The sequence below is a fragment of the Alosa sapidissima genome, chromosome 24 (genome assembly GCF_018492685.1).
Source record: "Alosa sapidissima isolate fAloSap1 chromosome 24, fAloSap1.pri, whole genome shotgun sequence".
NCBI classification, from domain to species: domain Eukaryota; kingdom Metazoa; phylum Chordata; class Actinopteri; order Clupeiformes; family Clupeidae; genus Alosa; species Alosa sapidissima.
In genome coordinates, this window is record NC_055980.1 from 11014358 (window position 1) to 11041610 (window position 27253).

Consider the following 27253-nt stretch of genomic DNA (forward strand, 5'->3'; position numbering starts at 1 on the left):
ATTCCAAGCATGACTCAATCTATTTGCTATGGGCAGATGCAAGATTATACTCATAAATACAAAAACACACTAATTATTGCTGCAGATTACTTTTTAAAAACAGTTCAAGCCTTACCATACTTTATGGGCTTATGTATAGGCACTTGAGCCAAGTAAACATCCCACACGTTAAGTCGGTTGTAAATAAGGAGCACAAGGAAAACCGTGGCCAGCGTGTCATATTTCCTTATTGGCTGACGAGCAGTGCACTGGATGCAAAATGGAGATGGAGACTGTATGTCTCTCATGGGAGATGGAAGACTAGTGTGTGAGAGTGTGTGTGTGTGTGTGTGTGTGTGTGAGTACTAGTGCTACTCCACTCACTGAAAACAACCCGCTAGCGGATTTTGGCTACAAGGACGCCAGGCTGTTGGTGTGGGATGACCGGCTGTTTTAATAGTCTAACACTTTGGTGAAACTTTCCCCTTCCAAGCCATTTGGTTATATAGTACAGGCCCCTCCAGGCTTACAGACTTCCTGTTAGACATGTCCATATAATATGCACATACAATATTATTCGGTACAGTGTTACTGGACCATAAGACACAAACATATTTAAAATACACTCAAATCCATAAATACAGACAAATAATGCTCGTGGTACACTGGTGTAGACTAGCCTAAAAGTAACTTATTCATATAGCTGCACAACTCCTTTCTCTCCTCCTTTCCTCCCCTCCTCACTCACTCACGGATATTGGTTGATGAGATGCTGGGTGATGGTCAACTCGCACTAATATTGCTGATGTGAGTGCTTGGTCACTTAGCGTGAGGACCTCCAAGTCAACCCAAATGCCATTAGAGAAATGCACATTAACCTTTTACGGCCTCTCCTCGAGACCGAGGAACTGGGAGAGTAAACAGAGGCCCTCTCCTCAGGGGGAACAGTTTAAGCGATTGGTCTCTGTCATTTGTAACACCCTTTGGTGGCCTGAAGCAACTTCAGGGTTCTTCTGAGAAACAGAGGAGGACAAACTGCCCTATTGTATGGCAAATATGCACAGAGTCCAGTGTTTTCTGGTCCTGGTTTTAAAGCACCAAACACTTAACACAGTCTTGGTGGACACACTCCCTCCCATCTCGACATGTGCTTCCAAGCCCCCACATGGTTAATCGTTATTTATTTGTTGGTTGTTTATGTTATATGACAAGCTGTCAGTGACTGGCTAGGCAGTAATGAAAGTACAACTTGATTGGAAATAATTTGATCGGAGGATGAGGTTTGCTAGGGAGAGAGTGAAGAATCATCCTTTTGATTTGATTTTTGCACCACTGAGTAAAAGTTCTGTTAAGGATCAGGTCATCTCATCCTTTATTCTAATCCTGCATAAAAAAAAAAAAAACTGATCCCAAATCAGCTGTTCTACCCAGGGGTGCAGTGCATATGCTCTGCTGTCCTAAGAGGCTGTTTTTGTTTGTGTGGGCATTTGAGAGCATCTGTCAGTCAGAGGCTAAGGCTTTTATAAATAGCACAATCCAGAACTTTCCATTTAGCCCCGAACACACTGTACCCACCCACTTGGGGCTTGATTTGACTACAGTGGTAACCGGGGTAAACATGCATTCTCCTTTGTTTTGTTGTTTGTTCCTTGTTTGTTTTTTTTTTTTTTAAAGCGGCTTCCGGGGCGAAAGCTACTTCTGGAAGGCGTGGGCCAGCGTGACGGGCACGGAACCCTGCTGAGGGGCGGAGTCCAGGCGCAGGGGCACGCGGAAGGCCACCGGCTTCATCATGCAGGCGCCGCCCTCGCTAAGGCAGCAGTACACCCAGGCGGTCAGGGTCAGGGTGGGGTCGGGGCCGGAGGTCGTCGGCACGGCGACCGGAACGTCAACGCGCACAGAGAGGGGCCGGGAGAGGTCGGAGATGTCGCCGGTGACGGCCTGCGACTGAAGTAGCCAATCGTTACCTGTGAGAGAGGAGGAGGAGGAGGAGGAGGGGGGGGGGGGGGGGGGTTAGTTATTCTGTTGTAGTGGACATTGTAGAATCAGCACAAAATCTAATGTGAGTGCAGATAAAACTGTATGTACTGTATACATTTAAGCCCTCTGTGTGTGTGTGTGTGTGTGTGTGTGTGTGTGTGTGTGGGGTGCGGAGCCGTTCCCTTGTATGCAGGCAGGCGTTCTCTCTGTGGGGGAGCCCAACTGCTCCCGCTGGGATTAGCACCTTTCACACTAATACACACAGACGGAGCTTCCCCTCCTGCACAGCTGCCGCTGAGTCGACCAGAGGCGTGTGTGTGTGGCCCAGCACCAAGGGCAGGTCAGCAGGACGAGTGTCAAACAGAATCAAAGCTTAAGATCATCACTCTGTCTACTCACACACACACACACACACACACACACACACACACACACACACACACACACACACACCTTCTTATACTAACTAAAACACAGCTTGATTTACTAGAAGAATTCCTGGAAGTCCAGCGTAACTCCAAAGAGAGCATGATAATTCACACATTATGTCAACAGTTACTGAAAATGTTTCTAAGATGGAACCATTCACTTAAGACAAGAAGACTTCCCTGACCCAGCCCCCATACACATACAACACTTCACAAACACACACAAGGCAACTTCCACTAACATTGGACAAGTGGAAGAGTCAGACAAGTTGGACGTTATTCGTATTCAGGACTCATTATTAGCTTTTAGATTCATTCCTCCTCATCTTCCTCCATTAGTCTGATCCTGTAACTGCAGTTTCTCTCACTATGACCGCATGTCCTCTGCGCGCACACACACACACACACACACACACACTTTGTGTCCCCATTCTTTTCACCTCCCGTTCTCTCTTACCCTCTCCTCTCTCTATCTGAGAATGAAAGCGCTGGTACAGTTTGTTCCAGCTTCCCATTTACGGGCCTTTGGGGAAACAACAACATCGTGGGCCGTTAAGCGCTCTCGCCCACCTCCCCGTCGGCCCACTGAGTGGCTGATGCTTATTGTGTAATGACATCAGCAACGGTAGCCGCTAGTTGCTTGCAAATACTGTAAATAAACAAAACAGGGTTAGCATTGGTTGCCCCTCCACCCACAAAGGGCCGCACGTCTATAGGTTTTTAGTGAGGATGGATTTGAACAATGTTCCCTATGAAAGGGCGTATGTGTTTTTGCACTGTGTGTGAGGAAACTAGTGTGTATGGGTGTGAGTGATTGTGTGTATGTATGTTTATGAGTGGGAAAGAATGTGTTTGTGTAAGTGCTGCTGAGGGGGTAAGTGGGTAAAAGCATGATGGTGAGTGCATAATGTGTGTGTGTGTGTGTGTGTGTGTGTGTGTGTGTGTGTGCGTGCGTGTGTATGCATGGGTGCATGTGTGTGTGTGAATAAATGACTGTGCATTAAAAGTGTGACAGAACATTTTTTTGCAAGTGTTGGTGAGACGCTAAGTAGGTACAAGTGTGAAAGTGACAGTGAGTGCAAGAATGTGTGTGTGTGAGCAGGCAGGCACGAGCCCATGTGGGAGTGGAGTGTGTGATCGACTGAAAAGGAGCAAGAGAGAGAGAGACCGAAAGAGAGAGAGAGAGAGAGAGAGTGAGTGAGAGAGAGATGGAACAGATGAGCTGTTCATTCACCCTGGACTCCCTCCATCCTGCCCAGCTGGAGGCTCAAACTGACAGGAGAGGAAGCCACGTTCACTGCCAACAGTCAATCAGATGGCCCGAAGAACCAAATGAAATAACATAAAACAAAAACAAAACAAAAAGAAATTAAAAAATGATCGCTTCGAACTTGCTTTCCTGGGGACGCCAACTCCACATGACCATAGCAGACACATCTATTAGGCAAGACTGTTCCTCACCCAAGAATGACGTTTTTTTAGGACTGTGCGTGCCGAGAGCGTGGCAGCATCGTGCTGATCTTGGATCAGCTCCGCCGCTCGACTGTGGCGTCCGCGGGCATGGGCGCGATGAGATCATCGGTGAGCAGCGGTGGCTGCTCGTTCATGAAAAACCGTCGCGGCCATCTGCTCTCGCCCCAACCCCCACACCCCACCCCACCCCCGTGCCACGACCACCGTATGGCGGAGCCTGCGTATGGCATGCGGGTTGTTCGTTAGCACACTGCGATGGGGTGGGGGGTGGTTGGAGGTTTTGGCAGCGGAGAGCCAAGCCTGAGGTTGGAATGGATGACAGTCACAAGGGCTGTCCCACCAACAGAGATGGAGCACAGCTCAATCCTCTAATTAAATTAACAGAACCTCCACTTCTTCCCCCTATGACTAATTACTCAAACCACTGTGTGTCTGATTGAAACCAGTTCGCTGGAAGGACAGAAAAGGACTATCCTCACTTTTCAGTAAACGACTGGGGCAACATTTTTCATTTTTATCAGTTAGAAGCTTGTGTTTCTCTCTCTCTGTGAAGGGTAGTCCCACAAGTTCAGACAGATTTAGATAAGGCCAGACTGAAGTCTTTCGTTTGTAAATTTGCAAGTTGAAAGAACACATATTGGGAGCTACCTTCATTGTACTTTTATTGCTTTTTTTTAATCTCTGACAGACAGCTGATTGTGTTCAAACGCTGTCCATTCCGGATGCAAAAAATTATTTGAATATAACACAATGTTTCGGTCTCAGACCTTCATCAGGTAAATTTGATGTGTTGATTGTGTTCTATTCAAATACATTTTTGCATGCGGAATGGACAGTGTTCAGGATCTCTTCAAAAACCACAGACAGCTGATTGTGAAAACTGGATGTGCGTTCTAGTTTCCCAGCCTGGGAAATCTCCACAGCACCTAAAAGGCAGAGCTTTAGTAATATAACTGTTAAAGGTCATAGAAAGTGCGTCACTAAAATCTTTAAATGTAAAATCATTAAAGTCAATTAAGAGCGTGTCGGCTCATTCGCCTGACTAATGTTCATCCCAATATTAAAAAAGTAAAGCACTTGTCACAGTGGATAGTGCTCTTGGAGGGGACTTCAATGAAGGCGAACTCCTGTTTAAAATGGTCCATATTTTGGTTCTAAATTGACTCTTTTTGGGACAAACTCAGCATTTCTTTACCATAACAATGGTCTGACCAACCATGGTACACATGCACACAAAGGTTTTCACATGCACACAAATGTGAAGGGACAGTGGACAATTAGTGGACGAAAAGAAATCCGCAGGAGCAGATGTGGCCCAGATGTGGCCCTGGTATGGGCCGGACCCGGTGGACCAGAACACCACACCAAGGCCCGTTGCACTCCAGTTCAGGGCGGAGATGGGATACCTCGCCTCAGAAAGAAAAAAAAGTCCTTCTATGTACCATGTTACACTCATAGACCACTGAAGTTCGCCTACAAAAAAGCTGCCATCTTTGACATCCGGTATCTGGCAATTTTTCCTATAGGAAAATAACATGGGGATTTTGAATTATCACACCTGTTAAACTCTCGCGGGGATGAAAAAGTCTGAAATGCAGACGTTTTCCTGAACACACTTTTGTCCTCTGCCTTCAAGTGGATACTGTGATCTCCGGTACGTGAGGGTGGCACACTTAGATTTTTGCTACCCCAGAGCTAACTTGCAATGCAACTTGCCATAGATAGTTAGCTTCAATTAACAACCGGACCTCCATATATGGGCAAAGATGGCCGTTTTAGTTCTTTTTTGTAGGCGAACTTCAGAGGTCTATTGACTAAATCAAATTAGTTTACCTTTAATCAGCACAACTCTTCAGCCAGGTGGCTCAGCTAATTCAGTGAAATTCATTTAGCATTTTAAGTGCACAGGTGAAAGCAATACATGGTAGGGTTTTTACTGTGGGCAGCTGGGGTTTTTGGTGGAGTGGTGAGCAGTACCTTCAGCAGACAGGCTCCAGAAGCTGGGGGCCTCTTCGGTCAGTTTGGTGCCCTCGGGCAGTGCCAGGCTGAGCTCCATGCTGATGGTCTGGCCAGGGGCCACAGCCAGCGGGTGCATCTCCTGCACGGGCGCCGACTTGGGCAGCTTGGGGGTCTTCCTGGGAGGGGCGACAGCGGTGGTGGTGGTGCTGCTGCTTGCGGCATCCGGCACGTCCCCAGACAAAATAGGCAACTGAAAGGAGGAGAGCAGTACAGAAAACAGATGGGCAGAGAGAGGCAAGAGAGAGAGAGAGAGAGAGAGAGAGAGAGAGAGAGAGAGAGAGAGAGGGGGTATACAGGAAATAAATGGAAGAAATATGGGGGGAGAGAGGGATAGAGACAAATATGGATGAAAAAATTTGATAGAAAATTAAGCAAGAGGCCGTAGGTTCCAGTAATTTTTCAGCTAAGGGGCTAATTGCTTTTCCAAAACAGTTACTACATATACCTGGCCAGACTTAAAGGCACAGCAATGAGAAATGTTATGATGTTTCATAGATAATCATTTTTATGCCAAGAAATATATATTTTTTCTATCAGAATGGTGCCCAAGTAATGCCGAGACGCAGGAACTCTAACTTTTGGCACACTACGTGAAGGGTTACGTTGGGTTTTACAATGGCATCGAATGGGATTCAGCCGATCAAGGATCAGAACTACTCGTTTTAGAAGATCCTATCTACACTCACATACTACAGTAGTGAAGTGCATACATGCATGACTGCCACTCAGAGATCCATAATAAGAGATGTCGGCTACTCACCACTGACACGGTCTGGGTCTGCAGGTCCAGCACCTTGATCTGGTGGTTGTTGGTGTCGGCCACGTACAGCAGCTTGCCGCCGTCCCCGACACACAGTCCCCCCGGCTCGTTGAAGGTGGACTCGGCGAACCCGGGTCCCAAGGTGTCGCTGGACTCGCCGGTACCTGCAAGCGTTCGGCACTGCTTGCTCTTTGGGTCCAACACCTTTATCTGGACAACACAGACCATCAAGAGGTTACAGCACCAGTCCCAACACAGCCTGATCAAAACTGCATGCCCAACTCTTTTCACATGCATTGTAGCTTGTAGACAACTTCAATTGTGTAGCGAGAAGCAAGACGACAATAACCCGAACAATATCAACAATGTTTAAACATGCTTTTATTTACACAGGGCCCACCCTTTTTCACTGTCAACATTTCAAAACCTTTGCATGACTTTTTTTAATGACCTTGAATGACAATTCCATGACTTTTTAATGACCTTGAATGAAATTTCCATGATTTTTCACGGCCTATAAGTACATAATTGCTTACTTTACGGTACAGTGGCTGATTATGAAATGTGACTTCAACTTGCCTGGGAATACCCATTCGATGGGTTGGTTGTGTAAGAGCCAGTTGTGCATTAGGGCTATTGAGCATTATTTATGATTATATATATATATATATATATATATATATATATATCCGTCATATTTAGTAAAGGAGTGCCTGGGAAATTCTTGCTTTAGAGTGCCTTCTCACAAAAGCGTAGAATCACTGAGCTCGACTAGCTAGCTAGATGATGCGCTCTCCTTCAATAACCCGTGAGCCTAGATGAGGCAGTCACTTCAGCGGGGGCTGCTCATTGTTCAGACGACTCAATAGTCTGACTTAAACACTAAAACACAGTGTGCAGTAATACACTTAAAACATTTGGGACTGAAGCCCTGGCAAAATGGCCTGGCGACACCCACCCCACCATCTAGTAGGAAAGAAGTGATCACAGTCTGTGACATATGCTACTTCCTACTTATGTCCCTGGTATGACAAAATTACATTTCATGAATTTAGTGAATTCCATGAGTTGTCCAGGCCTGAAAAAATGGGATTTTACAATTCCATGACTTTTCCGGGTTTTCCCATGACTGTGGAAACCCTGTTTACATGTTCAGTGCTTTAGAGAACTAAATTACGAACAAGCTCCCGATACTCAAACTCTCATCGTAAATTATTCTGACAGCATATATACCACTCCTTAAAAATCACCACAGGCTTCCTCATTGACACCCATGGAGATGAGGGCAGAACTACATTAACTTCTTGCGACAGGAGATAAATGACTGCGCAGCCCTGCGTGTTAAATGCACACTGACCTTGTGGTTGTACGAGTCGGCCACGTACAGGAGGTTGGCGCCAGCGTTCCATGCCACTCCCAGGGGATGCTGGAGCTTGGCGTCCACTCCTTTGCCGTCTGCGTCGCCGAATGCAAAGAGATTCTGTGGAGGTAAATCGAAAACGACAACAATAAACAAGGACCCCTGAGAGACAGTATGAGCGAGAGACTACGGTTCATTCAGTGGTCAGTTAATTGCCTAGTCAGAGAAGGGGGCGAGGAAATAGACCGCAAAGTTTGACTGGCGGCCAGCACCCATAAAGTGCCTTGACTGCTCCTCTGAGATGTCCGCCCTGGAAAGCTGAACGTACAGAACATTTGGGTGAGCTAGAGTTGGCGATGTGGGCAAAGGCACTGGCTGTAAACAAAACAGCCATTAATTATTCAAGTTCACACCTTGTATCCTCCAGACTGACTTTCTAGACATACACGTGTGGATAATCTTTTATTTCACTGTTTAAGTGTGTTTATTCTGTAACCCTATAAATAGTAACAGTGTTCTGGGAATTGTAAAATTCTGTAAACACTGTGTTGCTGAGACGTATTGCCATGCGCGGCGTTCTCCTGAACGGACCCTATGCCCTAGCTGTTACACACAATAAATGGATTCCCTTCATCAAGCGCCGTATCAAGCGCTGCCCACTGCTCTGGGTCGGTATGCGTGTTCCTAGTGAGCTCACTGCTCCGTGTGTGTGTGTGTGTGTACCACCCCCGGATGGGTAAAATGCAGAGGACAAATTTCCTACAGGACTAATAAAGTATAACTTAACTTATAAAGCAACTTCACATCAGGTTCCTTGACTACTCCATCAGTGCATCCAGCTGACTCAAGTGGAATCAAAGAAATAGTATTGCCATTTTCACCCAGGATTTACCACAAAAATATGAGATTCTTTCTAGAGCTTGCATAAAGAATGACGTTTTATCCAACAGGCTTGGAGAGCAGCCAAACATGCTTGTTGCATGTGATCATTGTTGTCCATGGGCCTCTTTATCTTTGAATAACTACCCCCACCCATATGTTCCACCTGCGGCCAACCTCAGAGGAAGCGAAAACAAAGCAAGGAGAGACACAGAACTGCCCAGCCACACACTGTGGCCAGAGCTGGTGGGAGGGAGAGAGAGAGGGCGAGAGAGATAAAGAGAGAGAGAGAAAGAGAAAGAGAGAGACAGAGAGCGCAAGAAAGAGAGAGAGAGAGAGAGAGAGAGAAAGAAAAAGAGACAGAGAGAGGGAGCAAAAGAAAGAGAGAGAAAGAGACAGACAGAGAGAGAGAGAAAGAGAGGAGACAAAGAACACTTCGACCCTCCTGTCTACTGCCGTTTAGTTGGACACACTCCGACGGCACGTAAACAGCCCCTTTGGCTCCGATCCCACCGTCCAGTGGTGCCGGCTTCTTACTGCCAGCTGACAAACCGTTCGGCAGCATACATATTGCAGATAAGGGCAGGGTGAGTGAGAGCATCTGTGGCGGCGTTTGCACAGAAATGACCTTGTTGAGCGTGAACTTGAATGTGTCGATGGCGCTGTGCAGCAGCAGTGGCGGCAGCGACTGTGGTGGTGTGATTCATCCTGAATAAGAATGGAAGGCTGGTGGAAACAGCTGGCTTACGTAAACGAACCGCCTGACGCTGACACACAGCTGTGTGGGGCCCAAGAACAGGGGCGAGAGAAGAGAGGAGAGGAGAGAGAGAAAGAGAGACAAAAGAAAGACAAAGAAAGAAAGAGAGATAGAAAGGCCAGTGAGTAGAGGAGGGGAAAGGTGATAACCCAATGACAGAAGGGCTAAGTTTGGTACTGATGTTGAGTACAGAATTTACTGTAGATTGACCAACATTGTTTTTTTCCCCCTTCTTCTATTAACCTTTCCCAGAGCTATGACGTCATAATCAAATCATTACCCCTTAATGAAATGAGGAAATATGTAATTACACAAGAACTCAACCAGCAAACTCGTAAAAATACAATCAATCATCATTTCTTAACAAAAGAAAATGTTTAAATGTCGAGATGGCTAAGAGAGTTGGGAAGAAAAACCCTTCTCTACTGTTAACAGATTGCCATTCCTTTATGTCACCATAGCATCATCAATCAAATGTTTAGAAAGCGATATTGCTTTTTTTTTCTACCTAAAAATGCCCAATTTTGCAAAACAAAAAAATAAGATAAAGAAAAAAAAGAGAGAAACACTTAGTCGGGGAAACTTTCCCAGCCAGCAGAGCTAACAAACACTTCACGGAAGACGTAACAAAGCCAACCGGAGCCAACCGAACCAGCCGCCTAGGCTAATCGCTCAGTGCGCGTAATTTACGATGTGTGTACACAGCAAAATCAATCTCTGGGCGATTGTGTTGCAGTGTTTGTCGTATAATGGTGGCCTTGTTTGCCTTATAAAGTGGGTTGACTTGCTGGATGGAGAGTGGACGATATGTTACCGGGACAAAACATAAACTGCCGCTGATTAGGGCTCGGTGCGGAGGAATGCTCGTTCAGGGGTGGAGAGTGGGAGGGAAGGAGTTTGAGCGATAGCCCCATGGCGCAGATACCATCACCCCCCCCCCCCCCACCCCCGCCTTCAATGTGCTGCTGGCTGCACTGTGGCCCTATATGGAAGAGACGGGGTGACATGGCTGGTGCTAGCGCTGCGCTAGTCAGCGCTGAGTCAAGTCAGAGGGGACAAGTGGAGGTGGTGTAAGAACAGTGAGTGGGCCGAAGAAGGGCCCTGTGTGCACACGCTGCACACCACATTTCTATACATTCTCATTCTCTTTTTGGTTTTATTCCCCCCCCCCCCCCCCCCCCCCCCCACACCACACACACACACTGAGGTCCTCAGACGCCACTTGTCAGGACGCTGTTTACTGCACGTCCAGCTGGTAATTAAGGAGCGATCTGATGCCTGTGAAAGAGCGGCCTGCTTGTTAGCCTACTACACAATTAGGGCCCTCTCTCAGCTCATAGTGCACAAAGGGATGGAATGAAATGAGAAGACAGTGCATGCACACAAATTTACATTTGAATTATTCATTTAGAATAAACAGCACCTAAAAGCTGCAGCAGTCTAGCTCCAGTGTTTATGTTTATGTTTACAGACGTATTTATCCAAAGCGACATACAACAACAACAACAATACACATTTATTGAGACAATGAGCTTTGGTGTCACTGACCGTAACAAGTAGCCAACAACAAATCAATTCTGGCCCCTGTGACTTCACACTGCCTAAGGGAGTGAGGGGGACTCACTGGAAATGTTGGGAGGCCCTATTCACTCTCTTTATGTGTGTTTATGTGTACGCTCACACATATTTACCATTCCAAGTCTTTCTCTCACCTTCAAAGATGCCGTATGGATTAAAAAACCTGGACTGTCAATTTCAAATGGCTTGACAAAAAAAAAAAGAAAAGTAAATGCACTGGTTGAAAGCTGATGACGCAGACTCACTACTTAAAAGTTGGATAAAGCAGAACAACGGCTCCTACATGTTGGCTTGGAATGGCACTTAGTGTGGTAGAGCCTCTGAACTAACTTAAAAGCACTTTGGCAGAGCATGGGTGCCAGAGGAGAGAATGAAACAAGCCATACATGTGGAAATAGAGCCATAGAAATCAATGTACGCTCACTAGAGAGTGGTACTCATGAGCACCTCAGCCTCCTGCAAGCACCCCCCCCCCCCCACCACATGCAATCCCCTCACAGAGGCCTTCATTAGTGAGATGAGACAAGCCTGCCAGCCACCAGAAGATCCAGGCCTGGGCAGTTAAACCCTCAGACAACCCTGCAGTGTGGGAATGAAACAAACTATTCATGGGTTTTATCAGGTCCCTTTCCACAGGTGTATTAATCAAGCACCATGCAGTCTGCATTGATAATTAAGGTGCTTGATTTTATACACCTGTGGAAAGAGACCTGATGAAACCCATGAATACATACGGAAATGTAGCCACTAATATCGATGGACGTTCACTAAGGAGTGGTACAGTACTCACCATAGGGTCCCTCTCTCCGCCCACCACAAGCTTGACCGCTCCGTCCTTGAGGGCCAGGCTGCGCACCGTGCTGCTCTCACTGTCGGCGATGAACAGGCAGCCCCAGGGCTCGGCGGGGGCCGGCGCCAGGCCCGACGGCTGGGCGAAGCTGGCCTTGTGCGGGTAGGAGTTGTTGCGGTTCTCCTCATTGCCACTACCGGCGAAGCGGATGCAGGTGCCCTTCTTGGAGTCACTGTCAAATGAGTGCGGAGAGTTAAAAATGGGACTAGGCTACGTTCAGACTAGGCTTCTCAAGCGCTTTTTTGACAGCTGAGATAATGAGACATTGGTAACCAGCTGAAATGGAGACTGTAGCAGTGGAAAAAGTTATTACGATCAACTTTGAGCACAATGAGCTGTATGACATGAGATTTAAACTACCGGTATATCACCATATTTGTTTATTTATTCATTCATTCATTTCAGTTAAACTGGGTCCCAAATTTTCTGGTCAGCGTGTGTCTTTATTGAATGTTGAGCATGCACTAGCATGTTAGCCATCATTAACTATGATTAGCTATGATTAATTAATTATAATTAATTAGCACACATTGTTATGGCAGCAAAAGACACTCGACTGCTTTATGCTGCCAGCAGTCTTTCGAATCAAAAAAGCACCATGGCCAACTTTTCTTGTCAAAATAAGAAGCCTAGTATAAACATAGCCTAACATAGCCTAGAGTTACAGGAGAGTGCTGATGATTTACCACACTTTTCATCTCACGCTGGTGTGTGGGGAACGTTCTGGTGAAAAATGACACCCAAATGGTGCTAAGGGTACCACCAAGTACTTTATATATAAGCACTACCATATGTAATGTGAAGTTGTTGTCTTATATAAGAATTTAAGTCCCAATCTAAAAATGCTTGAATTGTGATGTTTTTTGCTGTCGATGGTGGTCAGATGTTTTGGATATTAGAGGCTGACGTTTAATCCTCATGCCAGACACAGTTCTGCTCTGATGAACAGTGCCGCGACAGAAGCGGAGATTTAAACAACAAATTCAACATCTGCCGTTTTGATAATAGTGCACAGTTCCAGATGTCAAGGTCACCAATTAAGCCAACAGCCTACATATTTCAAGCTGTGAACATACCAAAATAACATTCAGGAGATGACTTCAAATTAGGTCAAACGCAAAAAAAAAAAGAAAAAAAAAAAGGAGAGCAAAATGAGAGTGAACCCATTTCTATTTCATACTTCCTAACAAGGCGGCCAATGAAAGTGCAACAGGTCACAGTCTGAGAGAGAGAGAGAGGGAGGAAGAGAGACAGAGGGGGAGAGAGAGAGAAAGAGAGAGAGAGAGAGAGAGAAAGAGGGAGAGACAGGGGAGGGAGAAAGAGGACAACGCATCCTGGCTGACATACTGCTTGTCGACCTCCTTCCTTCCAGCTGCATCAGAGCACACTGTTACACTTGGTAGAACTCAGTTAGACAGCAATGTCTCAGCTTGGAACATGTAGGCTGCTGGCTTTGCTCTTGACGAAAATCACTGTCCTTCTTTACACCAATAACACGCCTACCACGCTCACATTGTGCACATAGTCTGTCTGCTCTCTATGGACCTCTATGTGGACCATCACATTCATTAGTTAGTGCTTAGTTAGTGCTTAATTAATGCTTTGTTCCTTCTCTCAACAGGTCTGTAAACCTATTGCAGCTCCATTACTGTTCCTCAACTTGTCCACCGTTCCCCCAACATCGGCCAAATGAAAAAATGTAAATCTTAACTAGCTGCAGGGCTTCGGAGATGACCTTGGAGAATGCATTACACAACTGGGCCTTAGTCAGTGCATTTCCTGCTCTTTGGGCAGTGGTGGTGTTGTGGTGGTTGGTGGTGGTGGTGGTGGTGGTGGTGGTGTTGTGGTTGGTGGTGGGGGGTTTATGGGTGGTGTGCGGCCAGTGACGGCTACCAGCTCACCTTCCTTTGGGCAGTTTGCCGTCCTCTAGGAACAGTGCCCAGATCTGGTGAGTCCCAGCCATGGCGATCCACAGCACACCACTCTACGCCGCCTGCACGTGCGCCCAGCCAAGAGAGGGAGAGAGAGGGAAAGGAGGGATTGGGATGGAACGAGTGGGGATAGAAAACAAGATTTGAATCAGTTAGGCATGGTATCCCTTCTGATTGATTTTAAGGAAAACACACACACACACACACACACACTTAAACTAAGTACTATACCTATGCTCTAGAAGAGTACACTTATGGATTCTCTCACACACACACACATGCACTTTAATCAGCCTTTTTGATCAGCTTCGGTCATTGCAAAGATTGCGGAGCCGACAGCATGGCCAGCATGGGGCCCCGCTCCTGATGTCCTCCTTCACCTTAGCCTCCTGTCCCCACCCCCACGCACCAATGCAATCCCCTTACAGAGGCCTGCATTAGTGAGATGAGACAAGCCTGCCTGCTGCCAGAGGACCAAGGCCTGGGGACTCAAACCCTCTTAGAGTGCCCTACACATTGCAGTGTGAACCTACTGACCATCACACAAAGCCCACTTCCTAACTGTGGGCTGCCGACCAGAATGGGAGAGTGAAAGGAGGCCCAGCTTCCCATCCCTCCCCAGAGAGGAGCGCCATAGCCTGGGGACACGGCCTTCTCCGAGGCCCCTTATCTGGCTCCATGGTGGGATCCAGATAAAATCCACAGGCTGCCTGCCTGCATGCATGCCAAACATGCACGCTATATAGCTGGCACTTTGCCCAGGTCTTATATCATCAGCCACCTGATGGAGGAGATCCATTATGGAGACAGCCATCCACTTTAAATGGATTAATAATTCATGCCTTTGTGTTTTTAATATGCAATGTGTTTGGGGAAGCTTTTTGCATTCATTTGCAGAATGAATGTGTCTCTGTGTGCATGTGTCTTTGTGTGTTTGTCTGTGTTGTGTGTTTGTGTGGGTAAGCGAGAGAGACATTAATGCAAAAGGGGAATAAATGTCTGTGAATTATGAGTTAAATATATATTTATGTACCTATTGATAGGGGGTAGTTGTCATCCCTGGGTGTGTGTGCATGCGTGCGTGCAAGGGAAAGTTTTACTTATGTCTGTGTCTGTGTGTGTGTGTGTGTGTGTGTGTGTGTGTGTGTGTGTGTGGTGTGTGTGTGTGTGTGTACGCAAGTGAAGACACTAATAATCCACACTACCAAAAAAAACACAGAATGGAAATTACATTCAAGAGCTTTTCATCACCTCCTCAGCTGGCACATCTATCTATCTGTGTGTGTGTGTGTGTGTGTGTGTGTGTGTGTGTGTGTGTGTGTGTGTGTGGAGCGCCCCGCACCCATGTGCATGCATGCACTTTAGAGGAGAAGGAAAGGAGGCCAGTTACACTCCCGCCTAACAACTAACAATAATGGCACTGTTCTTATCAGGGGCCATTGGGCTCTGGGCTGCACCTTTGCCATTCACACTTGTGAAAGAGAACAAAGCTCACCATGCCATGAACTCAGTCAGAGAGAGAGTGAGAGAGAGAGAGAGAGAGAGAGAGAGAGAGAGAGAGAGAGAGAGAGAGAGAGAGAGAGAGAGAGAGAGAGAGAGAGGATAAGGGGAAAGAAAAGAGAATAAAAAAAAAAAAACAAAGGAAGGAAGAAAGGAAGGAAGAAAGAAAGATAAAAAGGAAATCGTGAAAGAAATAGCATGCACAAGAGTGCATGAACACACATTAACTCATTGCTAATTTCCTTCTGAATAGCATTTAGGCCCACATATGGACTGCCTGCAAAAAACACAACTGTAACAAACCCCTCAAAAAAGGGAAAAGGGAAAAAAGAAATAAGAAGAGAGAAGAAAAAAAATGTTCCAATCCTCTCTCACCCCATCAAACAGCCCCAATAAATCAAACGGGAGCTTTAAAGCGAACTTCAGATGTTCCCTTCAGAAAAGACGTCATGCTGCCACAAACTTTTTTTCCTGACTTTATCAGGGCGCGCAGCACTAATGGAGGTGGGCTTTCTGAAACACGCCATTGATAAGACCATGAGCACACAGGCTTCCCAGACAATATCGCAGCCAATCTAAATGCATAGGTTTAAATTTAGAGGGGAGCCTATTTTGCTTTGAAATGAAGCGAGGCCTATCTTATTTACCCAGTGGGGGCGGCCGATGACTATGGTGGTGGTGGTGGTGGTGGTGGTGTGTGTGTGGGAGAGAGAGAGATGAGGAGATGGGAACAGGGGCGGGAGTCACAGGGGTGAACGGGATGAGTGTACTTCATGCACTTGGTGGTGGTCAGATCAGTCCCAGCCTGGCCCACACAAACGTGGAGAGATGGACAACCATGGACAGACACACACACACACACACACACACAGGACCTTGTGTATTGACAAGGACCGCACACACAAAAGGATTAAGCTGACCCTATTTTCCACTGCTTTGTGACAGACTCACTAAGTGAGGGACTGAATGACTGCAAGTGAGTGAGAGAGTGACTTAGTGAGTGAAGGAGTTGCTCGCTCGCTCACTCCACATAACCCTCTCTACCATCCAAAGCCCACCACATCACAGTGGCAAGATCAATCAGTCTTTGGACAGATCCTGATAATATCAAGTTTCTCTCGGTCCAAACGCTTGCCATTCCCCACACAGTATTACTTCAGGTTACCACATACAGTATATGTAAAATAGTCAAACTTGTCCAGAGACAAGTGAGTGGCAGAGACTACGGACACCTCTTATCAATCATTCAGAGTCTGCCACCTGGTGAGCTTGTGCCACATCAGTCACTGCTGAATGTTTTGACTACTCAGTCACTGGCAGAGATGAATAAAACTACAGTACACAAATGCCACAAATATTTCTCAAATGTGAGGATGCCATCTCGCTAGCCATCATTTCTGTCACCATTTGTTTTCAGGCATTGCTAGGACAGCAGAGTGTATTTATGGATGTTTGTCCCTTAGGCGTTCAGCTCTCTGATGTTTAATGTGTCCCCAACACCTTCGTCGAGCAACCTGAGGTGACGGTCTGCAGGGGGGCCGCCATACGTAAGCAAAGAAGCATGTTTGTGTTTGTCCTGGAACAAAGGTCCTTGTTATTTAAACTGCAGTGGCCCTCACTGCTGGAGAGAAAACTATGGTCCAGGCTTGGGAGAAGCGCGACATCTGCAGAGATGAAACGCCGCACAACTTCAAACGGAGGCTTGTTATTATAGCCGGCCAGATTGATGGCAAAGATAGAGAGGGGGGGGGGGGGGGATGGGGGGGGGTTTGCTCTGTTGACTTTAAAGAAAGTCGAGAAAGTGCATGAATAAAAAATAAAAGCTTGGTGAAAGTGCTTCTGGCTGAGAAAATTATTCTAAGTGAGATATTAAACTTTGTAAGGGGGGGGGGGGGGGGTGTTGGGGGGGGGGCTCTGATGATGAAGATGAATGCTAAGGAGAGTAAAGCAGATAGAAAAGCAATTGACTGTGTGATTGTGGAAGTGTGTTTGTATGTGCATGAGAAGGTGAGCTAATGTGACCGAGGGTATGAACTAATAAGGAATCACCTGCAGTTCCCAGGGCTACATCCCAGGGTGAGCTGATTGGCTGTTGTGGTCCCATGGCTCCACCCTCTTTGTCAGTTCCCTGCACTCCCGTGCCAGCTAGCGTGGTGACCTTGCCCTCTGATAGGTCAATCTGATGGAGGAAGGGACAAGCCAGTCAGACACGACATGGTATCATAGCACTGGACAAGGCATATTGATTGATTGGTTGATTGATTGACTATATAATCAATGAAATATACTCCTAGATATGGTATCTACTCATGCATATTCATATATGGATTTATTTTATTCATATATGGATTTTTTTTCCCATATATGGAACGAGTTTGGAGGGCTACGGCGTAATTCCTCTGGTAGCTTGAAGTGTTTGTGAAGGTGCTCTTTGGTAGAAAAAATATATGATTAAAGATGGATTGTCCAAGGCACTCTTCAAAAAAAGTTAAAAAAGCTTTAATGAATAGGCTTAATCATAATAGATCATGTTAAAATTGCCAAAATATGGGGCAATTTTATACATGGCAATTTTAACATGATCTATTATGTTTAAGCCTATTCATTAAAGCTTTTTAAACTTTTTTTGAAGAGTACCTTGGACAATCCATCTTTAATCCTATATTTTTTTAAATGTCTAGAACAGAAAGTGCACAAAACTCTATTCATATTATCTGAAAATAATGATGGTGGTTTTGGTGCATCGTCTGTTATTAGCGGCATCGTCTGTTATTAGCGGCTCACCTTTCTGATCAGGTGGTTCTCCGTATCAGCCACGTACACCATGTCTCCTCTGATGGCCACGCCCTGTGGGGAGCTGAAAAGCGCCTCGGACAGGCCGCCATCTTTCCACCCGCTCACAGGACCTATCGCAGCAGAGGGGGTAACACACACACACACACACACACATACACACGCAGTGATGGGTCATTTCAACAGCCTTAGTTTCACTCTAGGGAGTACTACAGTGGCAGAAATACAAAGAAATGCCCAATGTCCAGTCCCTCACAATACACTTTAACCTTTTCAGTGCCAAGTACTGAAATAGTCCTGAAAGTCTGCTTGAGCAACTTATCTTTTGAACCATAGTTTTTTAGTTACTATGGTGGTTGTTAACAACACTTCTGGGAAATGATTTTGGGAACGGATTTTGGAGATTATTTTGGCTAAAGTCAGTACATCAACAGACCAGCTAATGATTTGGATTTAGACAACGTGGGTGCTTACGATCTTTACTGATAATAAACACCTCATGCTTTTGAGGTGGCTGCACACACCCACCAGGTTAACAAATAGAGCCAAGAATAATGAGGAACCAGTTGCATACACTTGGTGGTCATTCTCGGTTACCCTCATTCAAAAGAAATATGATAATAGGGTAGGCTGCCCGATGCTCTGCCAGATCTAAATGCGTGCCTCACTACACCAAAGGGCCAGAGCAGAGACACTTGCCAGCTTTTCCGCCCACACACACACACACACACACACACACACACACACACACACACACGCTGTTCACCACATCACCCACCCACTCACCAACCAACTGCACTATAAACGCCAGCCAGCGAGCGAGCCTGTGAGACTGGCACAGCAGGGCCACGCGCTGGCATGGTGTACCCACCTCCCACCTGGCAGAGCACCTGTCCCGTGCTGGCTACGACCAGGACTCTGTGGTGCCCGGTGTCCGCGATGACCAGCCTCTTGCTAGTCTCGTCCACGGCCACCTTGCCCGGAAATGAGAGCACCGTGGTGGGTAGGGAGTCCCGGTACAGCCTGTGTAAGTAGGGTGGATGTGAGAAAAATCAAGACATAACATGGAATGGTCAGTCTCCCAAAACTCCCCAGTCTGTAATAGATTAGATTAGATTAGATTAGATTCAACTTGATTGTCATTGTGCAGAGTACAAGTACAGAGACAACGAAATGCAGTTTGTCTCTAACCAGAAGTACATGAAAGCAGAAAAGTGCAATGTGCAATAGGAAGGCTAACAGCACAACTACACTACAAGCAGGAGCAGGGGTCATGGTTGCTGGAGCTCTGCTGGTAGAATGGGTTGCTAACAACACCAAGGCCTTGGATCTGATACCCAGGGACCACACATACTGACAACAATGTACATCTGTACAGCACAGTGTTTGCCAGATGATATGATGTAAAATATGTTCTATAGTTTTCCATAAAAGGAGCACTGCATTGGTAAGAGTACTTCATATCTCTCTAGGTTCTGCTTGGCTCAAAACTGCTGTAAAGCTGGTAATCAAGCAAAGACCCATATCTCAGAGATCTTACTTGAGATCAGAGAACATAAAGATCTGCACAACAGGACATTACGTCAAAACAGTTGTTTCTTCACATTATGTTGGTATTTCTAGGTCATTTTTAGATGTTTCAAACAACAAAATAAACGCCACACGGCACCTTTTGCGGTTAGGGTTAGAGGCTGGAGGTTTGGGTAAGGCCATGTTTAGTAACTGTTCCACAAAACAACGTCAAAGACTGAACTCTCTACCTGATCCCCACGGCGTGGTCCTTGATGAGGCCCTGGGCGCCGTAGTGCTTGAGGGCGGCACGGGCGAAGAGCTCCAGCCGCGGGCCGTGGCCCTCGCCCACCAGCGAGAAGAGCAGGTTCCCCCGCGGGCCCAGCAGCACCAGCGAGGGCCAGCAGGCCACCTCCAGCTCGTGCCAGAGGCGCGCCTCACCGTCGTTGACCACCGGGTGGCTGATGTCGTAGCGGAGGACGGCGGCGCGCACGGCGGCCAGCACGCGCTCGTTGGGGAACTTGGCCGAGTGGACGCCCACCACCACCAACCCATCTGTGTGTACGAGGGAGGGAGGGAGAGAGAGAGAGAGAGAGAGACAGAATTCGACTCTTAAAACCCTCATTTGAGAACCATTGAAACACAATGGAGGAAAATCAATCATTTCACAAATACAATCCATAACCCCTTATTCACGCATTTAGAGAGACAGAGAAAGAGAAAGAGAGAGCGAGCGAGAAGGAGAGAGAGAGAGCGAGCGAGAAAGAGAGAGAGAGAGCGAGCGAGAAAGAGAAAAAACAGAAGGCAAGAATAATATACAAGAGAAAAAAAATGGGGTGAGAGAGTGTGAGACAGCCAGAGAAAGAGAGAAAAACACACCCTTTGTCATTTCATCTTTTCAAATAAATGCTTTGAATGATTCCTCCTCAGTGTCACAATTTACTGAATGTGCTAGCAGGACAAACGGAGCCATTTGAGCATTATGTAATATGGAGAGAACAAAGAAGAATGGGGAAAAAAACAGCTGGACATCTTTACTCTAAGTACACTCCATTCCATTGACTTCCTTTCACAAAGCAGTTTTTTTTTTTCGCCGAAGATTGCAGCGATTGCCGTCAGATAACCAACCTTTGGCTGAATTCCTCCTTCCAAATGTGGCATGCATAATGGCTACGACGCAGTCAAAATTACATTTTTTTTTTTTGGTTCCCAGTTTGATCAGAAGGTCCTGTGACTCAAAGTCATCATTATTAAAACACCTGAAGGCGAATTCGAAGGTGTTCGAGAAAGAAAGAAAAGATATGCCAGAAGCTGGAAGAATAGATGAAATTATAAATGTTTCATCAAACAGGATGAGGGGCTCAGAAAGTTTTGAAAGGGAACACTGAAATAAAGTTCCCCCCCTCAAGTTTAGTTTGGTCTTTAATGTGTTTTCAAATTGACCCCCCATGACTCTTTTCTTCCGCTCGGAAAGAGACTGGATTCAATCTTATAAGAAAAAAAAAAGTAAAAAAAAAAAAAAAAGAAGAAAAATGAAAAAATTCCGCCACTGCAGCTGAAAAATAATGTATGGTGCGTGATGTCGACTCTGCTGGATTAGTCAGTCATTTTTAGCCACGCACCCTGCTGTAAATGGCGATGCTGCCAATCAGCCTGTCAAGCACTGACACTTTGCTTTTGTCTTGCCTGACAGCACGAGAGACATGCTCTGCTCACTGTTACGTGGACCCGGTTCAGAAACGACAGCCAGCATCGAAATGGCAGGATGGAGGGAGCTCATCGCCGTTGGTTTTCATTTGAAACCTCGTGGAGTGGAACGGCTGGTGAGAAAAATGAAAAGACAAAGGCTTAGGAACTGATGTGACGCGGTGTGGTGGTGGTGTGCCTTGGCTTTCTCTGCTACGGTGGTGGCACTTCTGCTGCTGCTTTGGATGCTGCTACAGTCATTCTGACACACACACACACACACACACACACACACACACACACACACACACACACACACACACGATGCTTTCTCTGTGGTGACAAATCTATGACTGCTTGCTTCTCTGCATAGCTGCCCAGTGAAGTCAGACTCAGTGGCCATAAAGGACTGAGGTGACCTCACTGAACAACTGTGCAAGGAAGAAACAAAAAGAGGTGGAGACTAATCAACTGTACAAAAAAAGGTGGATACTGATGTCTCCTTCATCCTTGCAAAAGCACACCAACATACTAGTTTCCAAAACATTTATTTTTTAATAATTCTTATTTTCTCATTCTTATTTTAAGAGAAATGTGCTTTGATATATATGAAGATATGAAACACTCACAGACACAGTATTATGGTGTAAAGACCGTTTAGACCCATAGACCTCAGATTTCATTTTATGCTCATCTAGTGCAGTAAAGCATGCACTCCAGGAGTATAAAGGGGAGCGTAGCTGCACTGGTGCACTGTAGGGAGGAGGTGAATCTTTAAGAATCAACTCAGGGCTTCCTGCCAACTCAACAAAAGGGTCTCACCAGATACGCTGAAGTGCACAGTTAAAACAAGGCTAACTTGCATTCATTCACTCATTCTTGAATTTCCCCTTGAAAGAAAGAAAGAAAGAAAGAAAGAAAGAAAGAAAGAATCTATCTATCTATCTATCTATCTATCTATCTTTATTCACATTCAAAAGATAATGATGCCTTGAGTGATTACAGACAATAAGAAGTCTCTGACCTCTTAGCTAATTCACAGCAACCGTACTCCAGGGCCTATGTGCACAGAGGAGCCAACAAGAGGTGCATTTCCAGCAGTAGACGAGTCTTCGCTTGGACTCCTTCTGCCCTGAAGCCAGCCAGCGCTATTCTCTCTCCCCACTTCCAACTTCACTGTCTGATTGGACATTGTTTTCAAAATTGTGTCCGGCCGCCTGGCTGCTGGCTGCGCAATTTAACTGAAATGTCAGAGACCCCCCCATCACCACATACACACACACACACACACACACACACACACACTTCTATAAACTGCAACCTTACACAACCCCCGGGCGGAAACAGAGTTCCGGTGATGAATGGAGATGGCGTTTTTACACGTTCCAGACAGATGGCCGTTTACACATTCAGGCGGCAACAGTCCATCACAACATTAAAATTCATAACTTTACCCATGGTACGCAGGGAAGGGGGAAAAAATGCAACCTGCCTTGAGCTAAAAAAAAAAGGCAGTCTCGGCATGTTTTGGTAATTTCATTGATGCTCAGGTTCTGGGCCTCCAGTCTGACCCCCCCCCCCCCCCCCCCCCACACACACACACACACACACACACACACACACCACCAACCCCCAAGAGACTCCTCCTTGAAGGAACTGACATGGCAGTTGCCATTACATTCGACAGGCCATGCAAGAAAAAAGGAAGGATTTCTTCCAATATGCAAGCATTCCACGGAGCAATGGGTTGAGAGATATGGTAATACAAAGAGCCTTTGACGTGCCTGGAAACAACAGAATGCTTTAGCAGACAGAACACAACAGGAAGGGATCCTTTGTTTTTATATTGCTCAGCCTGAATGTACACAAAGTCAATCTCGACTGATGAAAACATTGGTGGGGGGGGTGACACTGTGCTTATTGTGTCTATTATTTCATACATCACAAAGACTCAGACATACCAAATTGCCTAATGAACTCCATCATTATAAGAAACAGCCTAAACCCCAGTTAAATGCTGAGGTGCAGTGTACGGACATCCCTATGCACTTGAGTGGGCAAAGGGGCTTAAGGTCGGGGCCCAGTGGTGGCCGTGTAACCACCAGTGCTGCTATTCAGGAGGCCGAAACAGAATGTACCAGAGACAGTGCCAGGGATGAAGCAGGGCTAAGTACACCAGATAAGCGGTGAGAATGGGGAGTGGGGAGTGGGGAGTGAGTGTGTGTGTGTGTGTATAATCTGTTTATGTGCGTGTGTGTGTGTGCGTGCGTGCGTGCATATGTGTATGTGTGTGAGTGTGTGTGTATGTATGCGTGTGAGTGTGTGTGAGTGTGTGTGTGTGTGTGTGTGTGTGTGTGTGGCTGGGCTGCTGTTTCCCTGAGATGATCCCTGGGAAGGGGACGCGGACGGACCGCTGACAGCTTGGAAGTGATAGCGCCCGCGCTGAACGGCAGGCTATAATAAGGCAAGGCTAGGCAAGAGAACGGCATGTCCAGACAGAACACTTAGCTTAGCTCCCCTCCCCAAAACCACTGGCATTGACAGAAAGGAAGAGGAAAGAGGAGGGGAGAAAAAAGAGAAAGAGAGCATGTGTGAGTGACTGAGCATGTGTGTGTGAGTGTGTGTGTGTGTGTGTGTGTGAGTGTGTCTGTGAGTGAGTGAGCATATGTGTGTGTGTGTGTGTGTGTGAGTATGTGTGTGTGAGTGTGTGTGTGAGTGTGTGTCTGAGTATGTGTGTGAGTGTGTGTCTGTGAGTGAGTGAGCATATGTGTGTGTGTGTGAGTGTGTGTGAGTGTGTCTGTGAGTGAGTGAGCATATGTGTGTGTGTGTGTCTGAGTGAGTATGTGTGTGAGTGTGTGTCTGTGAGTGAGTGAGTGAGCATATGTGTGTGTGTGTGAGTGTGTGTGAGTGTGTCTGTGAGTGAGTGAGCATATGTGTGTGTGTGTGTGTGTGAGTATGTGTGTGTGAGTGTGTGTGTGAGTGAGTGAGCATATGTGTGTGTGTGTGAGTATGTGTGTGAGTGTGTGTCTGTGAGTGCGTGTGTGTGTGTGTATGTGTGTACCTGGCAAAGATTAGTGAGAGAGTGAAAGAGGGAAGATAGGGAAAGAATACAGCAGGAAAGGTGAATAGTAGGGCTCAGTGTAGCAGCAGGAGGGAGAAGTCCAGTTCTGTCAGTGTCAGTGTCAGACATTTATTATTAAAAAAAGAGGTAGGCAGAGTGAATGAGGATGCAAAACACACAAATAAATGTGTTATGCTAAAAATGTGAGTTTAACGCTAACAATAAACAAACCCCTGTCCAGAGAGACACATGGGATATCATGCCTGCACCTCCCCATGCATTCACTCAATTTCAATTCAGCACCAGAGACTCCTAGCATCAAGAGAAAGTCATGGAGTAAACACATATTTTATATTTACATAGCCCAGGTTAAATCAAAGTGCTTTACAATAAGACACACACTACATGCATGAAGCCACAACACTAGACTGTCCACCGTCCACACTAGCTGGCTCCGCCCCTCTACATAGCAAAGTCAAGAGTCTGGTTCACGAGGCTACACTCACACTACCATATGTAAACAACTGTTGTGTCACCATTCAAATGTCTTGGTGTAGAAAAGGCACAGTGCATGATAGAAAAGGCACAGTGCCCTTTTTCTACGGAGATGCGGAGACAGTGGGACAATTAAAAACGACTGACCATAACGATGCTGAAGGGGTACAGGGATGCACCATATCCACCACGCATGCAGGAGCATGACCATTTAAAGCTTTAAAAAACCAACCGTGCCACTTTCTACTTGATTCTCTGGGAGCCAGTGAAAGGCTGCCAACACTAGAGTGATGAGCTCTCTCTTTCTTGTCCCAGTTGGTTATCTGGCCCACTGCATTCTGAACTAAGTGTAAACTAACAAGACATGATTCATTCACTCCACTACACAGTGTGCAACAGTTATGCAGAGATGTAACAAAGGCATGTATGACTCTCTAGATCAGACACATTTAAAAAAAGATTTCAGTTTGGAGATTGACACAGTAGGTGGGTTTACATGGACACTTAATTGGAATGAAAGGGGTGGTGTATCATTCCGACTGAACAGCCATGTACACGGTCAATCAAATCAAGGGGAATAAGTCTCATAGCGTTTTGACAAAGTATACCACCCTTAAATTATTCCAGAACTTTATTTACACATTTTCTAATTTAAGGGTGGTATACTTTGTGGTATTTAAGGGTGGTATACTTTGTGGTATACTAAGGGTGGTATACTATATCATGAGTTTTCAGCAAGTTTATGAAGACATTCTCAAAAAATGCACACCTGTACATGGCAACAAGGCAGTGATTGGTCTCCTCAGCGAGATGGGCTACAGGGAGGAGGTCCAGCACCTAATATCATGGTGCACTGACAACAACCTTGGCTGTCAACACCAAGAAGACCAAAGAGCTCATTGTGGATGTCAGGAAGTCTGAAGTTAGCGCACACACACCCCCATTCTCATCAACGGGACAGAGGTGGAGCGTGTCACCAGCTTCAAGTTTCTGGGTGTTCACATCTCTGAGGATCTCTCTTGGACCCTCAACACCTCTACCCTGATCAAGTAGGCTCACCCGCGTCTCTTCTTCCTGAGGAGACTAAAGAAGGTCCACCTGTCTCCTCAGATCCTGGTGAACTTCTACTATTGCACCATCGAGAGCATCCTCACTAACTGTGTCAGTATGGTATGGCAACTGCTCTGCCTCTGACTGGAAAGCACTGCAGAGGGTGGTGAAAACTTGCCAACACATCACCGGTTCCTCACTCCCCTACACCGAGGCCATCCAGGACAAGCGATGCTTGCGTAAAGTGTGCAGCATCATCAAAGACTGACTGCTGACTACAACCAGAGACTGCCCACCCCACTCCCTTCCAGGAGGCGTCACAGGTCTCTCCGCACCCGAACCAGCAGGTTCAGAGGAAGCATCTTCCCTTCGGCTGTCACCCTACTGAACCCTAGCTCTGAATCCCAGTGACAACCAACCAACTTAGGGTGGTATACCCTGCCAAAAATCACAGGGACATATTCCCTAAAGATGGTACCGACCAACCCCTCTGGCTCAAGGACTAATAGGGTTGTCTGCTGTAGCTTCTCAAGGAAAAGCAATGCAGCAATGGCTATTCCGATCAAACATTCTTGAGCATTTGTAAGCACCTGATTGGAATAGAACATGCCTCACATAAACAGATGACATGAAATTTTCATTCAGAATAGTTTAATCGGGATGACAAAAAACAAAAACTGTCCATGTAAACCCCACCTAGTGTAAAGAGAAAAGAATGGACTAGTTTTGTACGGTGGACATGTAGGCTATTTGTTTTTACATTGGGCATCTGTGTCCCCAAAACTAACTTAGAAACACTCAGACAGAGAGAATGTGCAAAAATATAAGCAACACATTCGCATGAGCAACACCTGACCTAAATGCAGTGAGAAAATATTCAGGCAAAGACGAGTAACAACACCGTACCTCTTAGTGGAACCTAGAGAGGTGCCCACCACCTTGTGAACCATCAGCCTTAGAGTCACTGGGTAGGGCAAAAAAGTAGTCATAACCCTGAATGGTTAGTGAAACCTTTCCTCGTGACACTACAACAAGCCCTGTCAACAATAGCCTACAATAGCCACATAGGACCATATACCAAGGTGCACTGAATAGTGCAGAATGCCACTGACCTACATGCTGAAAGACTGTTAAAGGGACACCAGGCAAGCCTGATGCTTTTTCTCTA

The 27253-nt window shown here is 46.2% G+C and overlaps 1 protein-coding gene across 1 annotated transcript in view; it reads right to left on the bottom strand.

The window, feature by feature from the left end:
- Positions 1–325: 325 nt before the first annotated feature.
- nhlrc2 (NHL repeat containing 2) overlaps positions 326–27253 on the bottom strand; it is a 28429-nt gene continuing 1501 nt past the window's right edge. The window contains exons 3-13 of the mRNA XM_042083623.1: positions 20045–20348; positions 19156–19307; positions 18276–18397; positions 17541–17670; positions 14353–14365; positions 13962–14042; positions 12001–12232; positions 7994–8116; positions 6637–6846; positions 5835–6066; positions 326–1943 (exon numbers count right to left, since the gene is read on the bottom strand). Coding sequence (XP_041939557.1) covers positions 1672–1943; positions 5835–6066; positions 6637–6846; positions 7994–8116; positions 12001–12232; positions 13962–14042; positions 14353–14365; positions 17541–17670; positions 18276–18397; positions 19156–19307; positions 20045–20348 — 1871 coding nt within the window. The 3' untranslated portion in view covers positions 326–1671. The remainder of the gene's footprint in view (positions 1944–5834; positions 6067–6636; positions 6847–7993; positions 8117–12000; positions 12233–13961; positions 14043–14352; positions 14366–17540; positions 17671–18275; positions 18398–19155; positions 19308–20044; positions 20349–27253) is intronic.